Here is a 13,289-nt window from a genome sequence, read left to right as displayed (position 1 = left end):
TGAACGTGAATAGCTTGCCCACTGGAAAGCAAGTATGTGGGGAGTGAAGGAAGTTGCATTTCTTACTGCAGAGCGTCCGAGGGAGGTGGGCACCGCTTAGACTCGAAGCGGGTCAGCCTCTGAGTCAGTTCTCTCTTTCACAGCCGCTCCGGATTCTGCTGAATAAAGCCCAGCCCAGGGTGCGGGCACGTCTGAGCCCTGCCCTTCTGTCCTTCATCCCATCTCCCGATGGGCAGTGCCCATGACCGGAGCGTCCACTTTCCGTGGGCGGTTAGTTGGTCACTTGAGTTACCTTGGTCCAGGCTCTAGGTGAACTCTCCGGTTAATCAGGACGCCAGCTCCCTCCCAGCCCGGGTCCTGGCGTCTCTCGTCCTTCATCTGGAGCCTACATAGCAGCTGGGATCCCCCAGTCCCTTAGTGCTGGGGGAGATCTCCCACCGTGTGCAAGCCCTGGGCCTGGAGACCGTACCCCTCCTTTGCCTGCCCTGCGCTCTCCCCTAGGGGACACCCCTCCCAGCCACCCCCTCTAGGAGCAGCCCTGCTGTGCCCTCCCTGTGCTGATGGGCTTCCAGTTTTCCTTGGCCAAGTGCCCTGTGGGGCCAACTCCGAGGGGCACGGACTGCCCCCGTGTGTCTGTCAGCCCTTGGTTCTGTTTTCTTTGCCTGGGAGTGACTTTGCCAAGAAGGTGGCTCTGGGCTCCTGCCACAGACTCCTGTCTGCGGGCTGTGGCCCCCTGAATGCCGGCCCTGCGCCACCCCTCCAGGGCTGCCCTCCTCTGACAGACACCCTTCATCTTAGCCCAGATGTTTCCTTCTGCTCATACAATATCTTCGTTTTGTTTTTAGAGAGATTTTCACTATGTGTTCCCTCACCAGAAAGACAAAGAGATAGAAAGTGAGAAATCACCCCCTAGGAGGGATGGCCATGCCGCGATCCCTTCTCCATTCTCTTCTCGGGATCTTGGGGCTGGGATTCAAACAGGTTGGCCACGTGGGCTCGGCTCCCTCCCTTAGCCATAGGCTCTGGGGCAGGCCCCGGTCTGCTCTGGGCATGTCCTCTCATGGCAGGGGGGCGGCTGCTCTGGGACACCTCTCCTCTCTCCAGGGCAGGAGGGCGGCGACTGGCCCAGTGACGGTCTCGACCGTCTCCCGGATCCATGGCTTTCCAGTTGTTTCCAGAAAACGCTGCGTTTTTCTCTATAATGCTTTTGAATTTGAGATGCTGATTTAAGTTGTCACTTTAAAATAGAACTTTGTCGCAAAAATAGTTGCGACCACTAATCTAATTTCCTCATTCCCTGCATGCAGATACCCTTGTAGAAGTCTGCTTGGCCGGCAGTGCCCTCTCTTGGGTCTTTCTGAAGAGACAACCCACCCAAGGATCCCGCGTCTGGGCTTGGCTGCTCAGAAAGGCCTTCCCTAGAATACGGACTGAACCACGCCTTGTTCCCAGGAGGCTCAGCTTCCGTGCAAGCCCAGGCCCTCCCAGCCCTTCCCTCTCCCACGTGACAGCCGTGAACACAGAGTGTTCAGAACCCGCCCCACTTCTTACCGCGGCCTGCCAGGGTCACCTTGCTCTTTAACAAAGCCTCTCGGGAGGTATTGAGGCCTTATTTGGTCTGACCGTCCTCTTTTAAAGTCTTCTCATCGTTTCTGTTTTGCAGCAACTGTGGCTCCAAAATGTATTTTAGTATTCTAGATGCAGGCCAGCTAGGGAGTACTGGGGCTGCTACCCTATTGGACTTGTTCTCTGCTTTAGTAGGAATTTGGCTGAAGCGTGCGTGGGTTTCCTTTCCTGTTTTTCTTCTTCCTCAATAGATTTTAATGGGCTGGTGGCTACCGTGTGTGACAGAGCACTGTGTGACGCACGCTCCAGCGGCCGCGTCCCCTCTCAGCCCTGCTCTAGTTTCTGATCCTGAATGTCCTTGTTATGCTGACCCTGATTAAATGGCGTCCTGGTCTTGGCCACCGATCTTCCTTGGGAGAATCCCCAGGGGTGTTCTCTACAGGGAGAGGAGGATGCCGCAGCTGCGGGTCACGTGGGCTGGGAGGTCCTCACTGCAGGGCTGCATGAGAGCCGGGCAGCAGGAGTGCTGCTGTGCGGAGACCTCTTCCACTCCAGTGCAGCGTCCGTTTGAGCGAAGAGCAGTCTCTTCTCTCCTTCCGGCTGTCTTCCTACTTTTACAGCAGAAATGCATTATGTGATTTCACTGCTTGGCGTACTCTTGCTGGAAATAGCCAGGCCAATTAGGGGGACTTCGATTTCGAGAACAATCCCTTTAGGATTATGTTTCTGTAAATTTGATTACCGTGTTCCTACAGCTTGACTCAGCTCGGTAGCTACACTCCTAATTACACACGGCTCAGAATGAAGTTTCTCCATGCGGAAGTAGGTGGTTTTAGGTTCATATAATCAGGAAAGAAGGGCATTCTCAGGACCCTTGGCGTGACCCAGGGATGTTATCCCGTGGACTTTTTCTTGCTTTAGGAATTGAGTCTCTCTCTGGTGTAGGGATCAGGGTGCTCCCCCCGCTGCCCTCCACGGGTTCTCTGCCATCCTCAGTGGTTTCTTGGGCATACATGGCAATCCTTTTAGCAAACAGAGCTAAATGTGGGCTGGAAAATCGTATTCGAGGGTTCATGCCATCGGTTCTCACTGATCTTCAAGAGCGTCTGTGATGAGGGAACCCGTCGTGGATGACAACGTGTATAAATACTGGGTAACACATTAAAATCCTACATGTGGATAGTCTGACCCCCACAAGTTAGCAGGGCCTCACAGCGGTGATGCGCTAATGTGAAAAGCTGCGGACTCTTATTAGTAAACATAATATCTACCTGCCAAGGTGCTTACCATCAACGTGGCCTGTGTGGGTTCACGGGAATCTGTTCCCGTCAGGGGCCTCTCTGACCCCGAGTGACTGTCACAGCTGGCCCTCAGGGCTCCTGGGTGGATGAGGCTGGCACCGTGTCTGTTCCCTTTTCGTCAGCATCACTCTGGACCATGAAGTTCAGGAAGCACGAGCGGGGTACCAGGCGAATGAGAAAGATCTCGTGGTCTAATAAGTTTAAGAGAAACCAAGTAACATACCTCCTTTGGAGAGTCGCATTTTTTAAAAGAGATTTTTACCTTGGGGCCAGCAGTTGGCGTGGTGGTTAAGGGTGCTGGACTTCCACATGACCAATCACAGTTCAAGACTCGGACCTGGTGGCTTGCTTTCTCACTCCCCTTCTGTCTTTCTCTCTTACTCTGTCCCTCTCTGGTCAAATTTTAAATAAATAAATAAATAAAATACAGTTAAATGAAATAATTATTAAAAGAATTTTTTTTATGAAAGATTTTTATCTTAGAGCGTGTGCATTCACTAGAAAGAGACAGAGACAGTGAGAGAGAAAGTGAGAAATCCTCCCTCATGGGGAATGGCCACGCTACAATTCTTTCTCCTCTGTTCTCCTCCCAGGATCTTAGGCATGCATGCACAATGACCCAGCATGGTTGTCAAGCCACCAGGTCCAGGACTTGAACCGCTGTCAGCCCTATGGGGGTCCAGCGCTGTAACCAATGTGTCACCTGCTGGCTCGGACTTTGCATTTTTAATTGAATAATTTCTTATTTACATTAAGGCATTGTCCATCTTTTTGGCTTGCGGTGTGGTTTTCTAAAGCATGCCTGTCTTTTAGTCAGGGACACTGCTGCATCTGTCACCTCAGCAGGTAACCTGTTCCTGGTCCCGGCCCGCAGAGCCCCTGGGCACACCTGCCGTCCGAAGACTCTGGGAGGCCCTGCGGGGCTCGGGAGAAGCCTGTCCCTCCACCACAGGTTCCCACACGTGTTCGTTTTTCTCCTTAAGTTCACCTGGTACCTTGGCTGTGGGTCATGACTGGTGGCATCAGTTTTCTTTTTGTTTTTTAAAGAATTATTTATTTAATTTTATTTATTTGTTCACTTATTTTAATTTAACCAGAGAAAGACACACAGAGAGAGGGAAAGTGAGAAAGCAAACCATGAGGTCTGGGACTTGAACCGTAGTCAGCCATGTAGGAGTGTCCAGTACCTTTACCATGCCACCTGCTGGCCCAGACTCAGTTTTCCACCAACATGGTGTGGCCACTGCAGCTCAGTCTGCACCGCCACAACCGCCCCTGCGCTCCATGTGCACCCTCCTGGTGCCACGCTGCGGTGTCTGGCCCTGCCGAGCGCCCACACAGAACATTGGCGTGTCTTCCACACTCTTCCCCATGGCGTCTCCTGTTGGAGTACATGCCAAGGGCTCAGCAGTGAGGTTTGCTGGGCGAGGACACGGGCCCTTCCCCACCTGAAGTGTGTGTCTGACCGAGAAGAGGCGGCCCGGAAGGCTCTAACGGAAAGAGGGTACGGATCCAGAGGGTACGGAGCCATGTGGCGGTCAGGATTTAGACGGGGCGGGCAGCCCCACCATGTGATCATGAGTGCCCCGCTAACACCAGCACGTGGGGTGGCCCTCAGGGGAGGAGGCTGTGACAGGGAGAAATGCAGGCCGTGCGGGGGGAGGAGGGAAGACCCGAACACACCCATGGGACTGGGTCACTCACCCCCATAGACCGGAGACCAGAACAGCGGGAATAGCTGGGGGCCACGGCCTTACTTGGTGAATAGTGGTTTGTGACGAGAAGACTAGAACAGTCACTAAACAGCAGAAGACGGTACGGAGGCTTGCAGCCAGAAGGATGCTGTTTTTCCTCCCTGCGTTCTTCTCGGGAGAGCCCAGGAAGCCCTGGTCACCGAGCTAGTCCGTAGGATAAAGACTCAAGGACTTTTATGCCTGGGAGACGCCCACGTCACAGACAGAGCGAAGGGCAAACCGGCGGATGCAGATACGGAGCTCCCCAGGCTGGCTGGCGCTGCAGGCTACGGTGGCTGATCCCACGTGGCCACCCTGCAGTTCAAGTCCCAGACCCAGCGACTCGAACCAACAGGCCAGGCGTCTGTGCCAACACCTGAGGGGTGGCTGGAGGAGAAGGGGTGACGGCGGCCACCCTCTCTCTCTGGTGAGTGTACGTGCCCAGAACAAAACTGAAGCAGAAAGCAACTCGTGCTGCCGTGAAGCTGAATACTGGTTACCGTGGGCCGTTTTATAGGGGCGCGTGCCACGGTCGTGTGGGTGGGTGAGCCCGGATCAAGAACGTCTCGTGTGGTGTGCGCTCCTGACAGCGAGAATCCCCAGGAAGGCACATTTCTTCTTTTCAAAAGGAGACCTCTTCACTCAAAGCTCACGTTATCGGCCACGCCGCGCTGCCGAGAAGCAGGAGCGTCTTTTTCCGATGTTGGCCTTCAGTAAATGCCTGTGCGTGGCCCCCTGTAAGAGACGAGGTCACAGGGTTTTCTCACTCCAGCCCCTGGTGGCTGGGGACATGCAGGGTTAGGGAGGAAAGGACATTTACAAGGGGGTGTGACACCCAGGCTTGTCACGTGCTGTAGCATGTGCTCACGAGCGAGGCCCTGGACACGCTGGGGGAACATACGGGGCCGTCCCTCACAGCCTGGCTCGGCCCACTCAGCACCTGTCCCCGGGGCCGGAACGCACCGTCGCGTTCAGCACCCTCCGTCGTGTTTGCGCCTCGCTGTCTTCACTCGTTCAGCGCTTGTCGGCACTCGGGTTTATTCCCTGTCTTAGCAGTATTGAAATTTAAAACAAAAGTAAGGTTAAAAAGATCGAAGGCCTAGCGTGGGCAGTGGTGGTGAGGAGACGACCCGTCGGGCGGGAAAGCGGAGCTCGCAGCCGCGCTTCGCTTACCCGAGCGGTGACCTCCGGGGCCCTGGAACCCGGCGATGCCGCAGCAGGTCCGGTCTCGCCCGCGCGTCTAAGGAGAGCGCTGACACCGCGGAGCGCGCTTGTACTGCCGGGCTCCGTGATTCCCTGACGCCGTCTGCTCTCACCCACAGGAAGTCGGAGCTGCGCATCAGCAAGGCGTCCCTGGCCGACTCTGGCGAGTACGTGTGCAAGGTGACCAGCAAGCTGGGCAACGACAGTGCCGCCGCCAACATCACCATCGTGGACACCAGCGGTAAGGGGCTGCACGCCCGCCGTCGGGGCGGCCTGAGCAGCGTGCTGTGCCAGGGCCTCGGTGCGCCACCTCTCGCCGTGAGCACGGGGAGCGGGAGGACAGCAGCACCTCCTGTACCTCGTGTCCCTGCAAGCTCAGTCTGTGCGATGAGGGAGACCTGAGAGGTACAGAGCAGCCCCCAAGCCCTGCTCGAGGTTGTTAAATGAATCCGGCGGTTCCCCGGTCCCCAGTCACGTCCGCAGTCCAGACCCGATGAGAGCGGACTGGGGAGCACCACGCCCGAGGAGCCGAGCATCGTGGGCCTTCTGGTCAGATGCCGCTGTGGACTCGCCAGGGAGAGAGGCTGGAATCGGCTGTGTGGACACCCCGTCCCAGGGCAGGGTGTCGGGCCTCTGAGGCCTGTGACCGGGCAGTGCCCTGGGGACTCGGGGACTCTGTCCTCGGTGCACCTCAGGCTCAGCCATGCACCAGCCCTCAGTCAGGGCAGCCAAGAGGACACGCGGCCGTCCCGAGGTCCCGCCTTGTCCACTCCAGCCAGGGAGGGACAGCCTGGGCCCCAGACCGGTCATCAGAGACATCCCAGGTGGGCCCCGAGCACTCGGGGCTCAGATGCCCCTTCCTGCCTGTGTGTCTTCAGTCCCTCACTGGGCAGAGGTTACACGGACACACCGAGAGAAGGGCTCTCTCCCGTGGCTATAGATGAGCCCACAGCCAGACCGTCTGCACACTAATTATGTTGTCCTGGTCTCATACAAAGTGAATTCTCACGAATCTGTATTCCCTTGACGCTCCTAGAAAACAGTCTTCCTAGTCAGAACAGTCAGAATACCATGTAGGGGACCAGCAGTGGCATAGTGGTTAAGGCATCGGACTCCCGTGTGGCTGGCTGCCATTCAAGTCCTGGACCCAGCAGCTTGAAACTCATACCGGGCATGTGTGTATGCGTGCCCAAAATCCCAAGAGGAAAATGGAGGAGAAGGGATTGTAGCATGGCCATCCCCCGCTGAGGAGGTTCTTTTTCACTCTGTCTCTCTAGTGAGCTCATGTGCCCAGTAGCAAAAATCTCTCTCTCTAAAAAAAAATAATATTATGTAGAATACCAACTAGGCTGTGAAAGGTCCCGTGGGCTTCTAATGTGCGCTTTCTAATGTGAAGTAGCAGCCATCGCATTCATTCTGCGCTTACTTAGCCCTCGTCCCCAGGAAGTCTGTGGCCGTGGTCTCCGTGCGTGTCTTCCTGCTGTGTCCCTGCGCGCTAGCTAGCCAGACTCCTCGCTATGCCATGGAATCCTTGCGATGTTCGTAAAGCCTCGCACAGTACCCTTTCTGCTCTAAGGTCTTAGGTTCTACTTTGCAACAAGATTCTAAGAGAGATGGCAGGCAGCGAGGCTGCCGGAGGGACCCCCTGGGAGGCTGCTTTCTCCCCACGTGGTCTCACCCCTCACTGTGCCCACTCCTGGTAGGCTCGCTCTAATAACGATCGGAGCAGGAGGAGGTGAGATCGCGAGTCTTCCACAGCGAAGCCTTTTTTTACTTATTTATGTTTTTAAGATTTTTGCTATAAGGTGCGTGTGCTCGCTGGAGACACAGTGAGAGGGAGAGAGATCAACTCCAGGGGGATGGCTATGCTGCAACCCCTTCTCCTCTGTCCTCCCGGGATTTGGGGGCACATGTGCTCATGCACCTGGCGTGAGTTTCAAGCCACCAGTTTCAGGATTTGAACCATGGTTGGCTATGTGGGAGCCCAGAGCCTTAACCGCCACATCATCTTCGTGTCCCATGAAACCCTCATTTAAGATCTACCTAGACTCGCAACTACAAATAAATGCAAGCACAAAAAAAAGTCAGAAGATTGCGAATCGCATGCTTGAGTGGGACGGGGACCGTACCTGCACTGCTTTCAAGAACTTGGGGAAGACTGAGTCTGTCATCCTGCTACGCCACAGCTTAGGACGTGCGTCTTCTGTCTTCCCAGTGCCTTCCAAACCCTGCGCTGTTCGGGGCTGGGATAAAGAGCTTGTCCTAGGATAGACCTACATAAATCTGTGCACTTTGCTAATTGCTTCTGCGACTGTGGAAGTGTGACAGGGTCCAGATGGGTTCTCCTGAGAGGAAGGATCTCAGAGGCCGTAATCACTGAGTGACAAATTGCACGTGTGTTCCTGTCACCAGTCGGGCGGTGACGGAGAAGGCCACATACCCTACATTTACACAGCACGTACGCTCCATGTTCACCTGTGTTTGTAGCTTATTTAGGTTGGTCTTTATGTGAGAAACCTTGATCTAGCAATTAATTCTTAGCTCACCAGCTCTGTAAAACTCTTGGGCTTTAGAACAAGGAAGAGAATAAGAGAACTAACTGATTTTCTAATTAATTAAGTAATGCTGTCTTTTAAAAGATTAATACGGGAGAATATACAATTAATCAATCATATCTTCTCTTAAGTTTTCTATTTTAATCAGAAGAAAAATTATTTGAGTGAGATTCAAAAATCCCATAGGAGCAACTGGGCTCATAGCAATAAAATAGCTATTTCATTTGAGGTGAGCAGAAAAATATTATTTTATACAATTTGATTAAATTATCAATTGGCACTTTTAAAAACTGACTCGTGGGGGGTCCTGCAGGTGGCATGGTGGTCAAGGTGCTGGACTTCCACATGACTGACCGCGGTTCAAAGTCCAGAACCAATGGCTTGGAAATCACACCTGATGTGTGCGTGTGCATGCCCAGCGTCCCAGGAGGACAGTGGAGGAGGAGGGATTGTAGCATGGCCATCCCCCTGGGGTGATTCCTCATTTTCCCTCTCACTGTCTCTCTCTGGCAAGCATGCACACCTCATAGCAAAAACCTTTACAAAAATTGGCTCATGTGAGAGACGGGCGTTGTCTCACCTCTCCCCCAAACTGAAAATGCTGTTAGAAACGCCGCAGGAAGGCGGGCGCCCTGGGCTGCGCTGAGCAGCACACACTGCGCTCCGTGATTAGAACAGGCGGTGCAGGCCGAGCCCTCGGGAGCTCGTGGAGTGAATCAGCACGTGCAGGAGAGGGAGGCACACTGGGCCCGGCGTGGGCCGGCCTGGCGCTGCCCACTCGGCTCCAGCGCCTCTGCCTCTCTGAGTTGCAGGCGCTGTGAGCAGCAGGGATCGGCGGTCCGGTGTCCCTGCAGTGTTCGCAGTGCTGATAAACGTTCCCACTTTCAGAATCTTTATCTTTAAAGAGCACTTGATCCAAATAGCTCTGTATGTATGGTAGTGACCTATGCTTTTAGAGAAGCCAGGAGTCCCATGTGGACACGTGTGCTTGTACACGTGTGTGTGTGTGTATAGGTGCCGCCAGACAGCTTTATTTAGTACAGGGCTGCATGGTCTAATCACACATGAATGGTGCAGTCCTAATAATTAGAACTCTTCTCTGGGTTGCTGGACTTCCACATGGTCGACCACGGTTTGAGTCCCAGATCCAGCAACTTGAAGCTTACTCCGGGTGAACGTGGGTACGTGACCAACATCCCGAGAGGAGGACAGAGGAGAGGGGACTGTGGCATGGCCATCCCACCCAGGGGGTGATTTTTCTGATCCTTTTTGTGTCTCTAGTGAGAACACACACCCTATAGCAAAAAAAAGAGAGAGAGAGAGAGAGAATTCCTTTCCAGAAGATACTTTTTCAGACACTGCAGCTTTTCTTGAGGTCAGATCCAATTTATTACAAAGCATTCAAACATTACAAATATACTAATGTTTCTTACATTACCTGCCTACTTGGCATAAATTGCTCAGTCGTGTTGAATTCCCGATGATTCTAAATCCTCATTAATTTTCACTAATGAAGGGAATGGCCTTTATAAATCAGCAAATTAAATATGCCAAATTACCACGTGAAGCATATGTTATTTAAATAAACACTGAAGAGATTGCAGGACCCTATAATTTTTCTAAGATTGTATCACATAAATTATTTTCAGCCATACTTATAACAAAAGATTGTTTTCCAAATCTCTAAGCCCTGCCAGAGCACACATCGGAACGCTTGCTGAGCGACTTTAATCAGAAAGATGAACTTCACTTACAGGCACATTTTCTTAAACAAAGCCTTCTTTCATGTAGAAGTGTATTTTCGTTACACCGTGTTTCCACCAAGATTGATTCAGAAAGTTTTGATTTGAAACCATAATCATTAAAGATGTTTTTAAGGGCTCCAGGAGAGAGATCTAATTTTAGGAAGGGGTTATTTTAAGTCGTCTCGTGTAGATGCATCTTCGTAGTAACCGCCGATCCTGGTGTCTCACGGACCATTTAATTGGAAGGGGAAATGGCATGGTTAACCATTTTGTTAATTGGAGATCTTTTGCACCGGAGATGGAAGAGCTCTCGTAGTGTTTTCTTGAAAGGTCAGAGTGGACAACTACTTAGTTTGTCAAAAATACATTTGAAGTGTCTTGGTGTGGGACCTTGCCCGGCTGGTGGTATGTGTCGTGAGGGTGGCTTCGGTCTGGCTGCTGTGTCATCGGTGAGCTCTGAAGGGCAAGAGTGGGAGCGTCCCTCCCTGTGGAATGAGGTTTGGAAACACCGGTCCTTTCTAGGTCTCCGTAGAGAAGGACGAACATTGTGAATCTTGGACAGCAAGGTTCTTTCTGATTAAATTTTCCCAAGGAGGAGTGATTTTCTTTCTCTTTCTTGTACTGTTTTTGAGACAGAGTGTTTGAGAGAAGGACACGCGTCTTCAACAGGGTCCGCACTGTGCTCCCGTCCTGCCCCCAAAGGGTCTGGGTGCACACTTGACATGTACAGTCTGCCCCGGGAACCAAACCCACGACCTCCCGAGTGGCTCCAGTACTGCTCGGGCAGCGCATTTCAGGCTGGTCCCTGGTTTCATTTTATACAGCTCAAACCAGACAGCCCTGGCTGCTGCAGAAACAGGCACCTCCAGCCCGGGTGGCATCCTTGGTGTCCCGGGACACCCCTCATGAGCTGATGGAGCCTTTCTCTTCCCCTCTGTATCGGCACGGAGGGCCGCGTAGGAACCGGGCTACTGCTTGGTGGCCCAAGCCTCAAGCAGTCTGTCCTCTCCCACAAGGGAGCTCGTCCCCTCTCCGTGTGACCTGAAGACCCTCGATCTCACGACGGCCTGTTCCTTCAAACACAAAACGATGCGCACGTGCCCTGTGGGGCTCTCCGTGGCACTTGCCGGTTTTGTGCAGCGGCTGTGTCGGGTTCTGCTTCCCTGTGACCCTCGTCAGGAAGCGGGAACCGTGAAGGGTCTTCGAAGAGGTCATGGAAATGCTTACCATGCAAAAACGACATGGGTTCCAAAAGTGTTCTTGCACCAAAATAGACCGTATGTTAACCCGGTCTCTTCGTGAATTTCTGGAGTCCCTCGCACAACAAGCCGTTTCCGAGACGGAGGTGAGCAGCGAAGGCTGGCGGTACTGTGGCGTCACGGTGACTTTCCGGGTCCGTGAAGCGGTGCCTTTTGGAAAACATCACAGTCCAACCAACCGAAGCCTTGGCAGGACTGAGACCGGATCGAGCTGGACAGCGTGTCCCCCTCTCTCAGGGTCAAGGCCCCGAGAGAGCACGTTCGAGGCCCGTTAGACCCCAGCCCTCAAGGCGCCGGTACGGCAGGAGCAGGCGGGCCTGTCCTCGTCCCCTCTGGTGGGGGCTGCGTGCTCCCCGCCCCGGCGGCCCAGGTGCCCATCCTGTGATGGGGCACCTGCAGCCCTCAACACTGGCGACTCAAGACGACGTCATGCAGAGCCCGATTCACCTTAGCGATCCCAGCTAGGAACGTGGCTTGCTTTCATCCTCAACAAAACGTGATTTCCCGATGACCTGGGATGCGCGGGCTCTGCCCCAGCCCCGTGCCCCAGGCGGTGACGCTGCGTTCCTTCCCATCGCCTCTCCTTTCCAGGAGCCCACGGGCTCTCCACAGGGTGTCCTCCCCGACCCGGGGAGGCGGCCAGTGCGCCTGGTATACGGCCTTTCTGCTGGTGGATCCAGCTCTGTGCCGAGGAAGAGCTGCTCTGGACCGTCCCCTCCGTGTTTGTGGCTCTGCGTGGCCAGGCCTGGACGGAGGGCCTGGCCTTCCCTCGCTCCCACGGACTCGCTTCCTCGCCGCCCTTTGACGTGTGCAGGCACTGCAGCCACGGCCCCACACTGCGTCGTAATGTCCTGTCGCCTCTTCTTTTCCAGAGATCGCCACGGGCATGCCAGCCTCCACCCAGAGAGCCGTGGTGTCTTCAGGTAAGGGCCGTAGCCTGGGCTCATGACCCCCGGCGGTGCCTCGCAGCTCCCCCACTAACCGGCTCCGCTCGCCCCCCACAACGGACCTCACTAACCCCGGGGCGGACCTCACTGACTGCAGCGGTGCCTCGCAGCTCCTCCACTAACCCTCGCCCGCCACGGCGGCTCTTCCTGCTCCAGCGTCTCTCGGCCTCATTCTGCCTGTTCGGGTCTTACTAAGGGAGACTAGTTGTTGTTCTGCATCTGACCCTGGGCCTAAGGAGCATGCGGGACAGGAAGGAAGCACATCTGGGGGTGTCTTGGTGACATCAGGCGTGAAGGGGAGCCCTCTGGGTTCCGGGCTCAGGTTTATGTCTCCATAGGGGCTTCTAGCAGCCGCCCTGCGCCTTTCGGGGCCTTCCTGGGTGGCATATCAGGGTCTGCCCCAACCGTCGGGCTTCTCGTGACCCGATGGGGATCGCTAAAGTATCTATATCTGCACCTGCACCTGTACCTGTGTTTATGTCTGTCTGTCTCATCTGTGTCTGCACCTGTACCTGTGTTTATGTCTGTCTGTCTCATCTGTGTCTGTACCTGTACCTGTGTTTATGTCTGTCTGTCTCATCTGTGTCTGCACCTGTACCTGTGTTTATGTCTGTCTGTCTCATCTGTGTCTGTACCTGTACCTGTGTGTATGTTGTGTCTGGACCTGTACCTGTGTTTATGTCTGTCTGTCTCATCTGTGTCTGGACCTGTACCTGTGTTTATGTCTGTCTGTCTCATCTGTGTCTGCACCTGTACCTGTGTTTATGTCTGTCTGTCTCATCTGTGTCTGCACCTGTACCTGTGTTTATGTCTGTCTGTCTCATCTGTGTCTGCACCTTTACCTGTGTTTATGTCTGTCTACCTCATCTGTGTCTGCACCTGTACCTGTGTTTATGTCTGTCTGTCTCATCTGTGTCTGCACCTGTACCTGTGTTTATGTCTGTCTGTCTCATCTGTGTCTGCACCTGTACCTGTGTTTA

General features: G+C 54.1%; 1 protein-coding gene across 2 annotated transcripts in view; it reads left to right on the top strand.

Annotated features, from left to right (window-relative positions):
- Positions 1 to 13,289, top strand: part of NRG1 (neuregulin 1) — a 312,205-nt gene that overhangs the window by 151,854 nt on the left and 147,062 nt on the right. For both annotated transcript variants that reach the window (XM_027767759.1, XM_027767760.1), the window contains exons 3-4: positions 5,923 to 6,044; positions 12,235 to 12,285. In XM_027767759.1, the coding sequence (XP_027623560.1) occupies positions 5,923 to 6,044; positions 12,235 to 12,285 (173 nt within the window). The remainder of the gene's footprint in view (positions 1 to 5,922; positions 6,045 to 12,234; positions 12,286 to 13,289) is intronic.

Source organism: Tupaia chinensis, unplaced genomic scaffold, assembly GCF_000334495.1.
Source record: "Tupaia chinensis unplaced genomic scaffold, TupChi_1.0 Scaffold144602_1, whole genome shotgun sequence".
NCBI classification, from domain to species: domain Eukaryota; kingdom Metazoa; phylum Chordata; class Mammalia; order Scandentia; family Tupaiidae; genus Tupaia; species Tupaia belangeri.
This window is presented reverse-complemented; position numbering and strand designations above follow the sequence as displayed.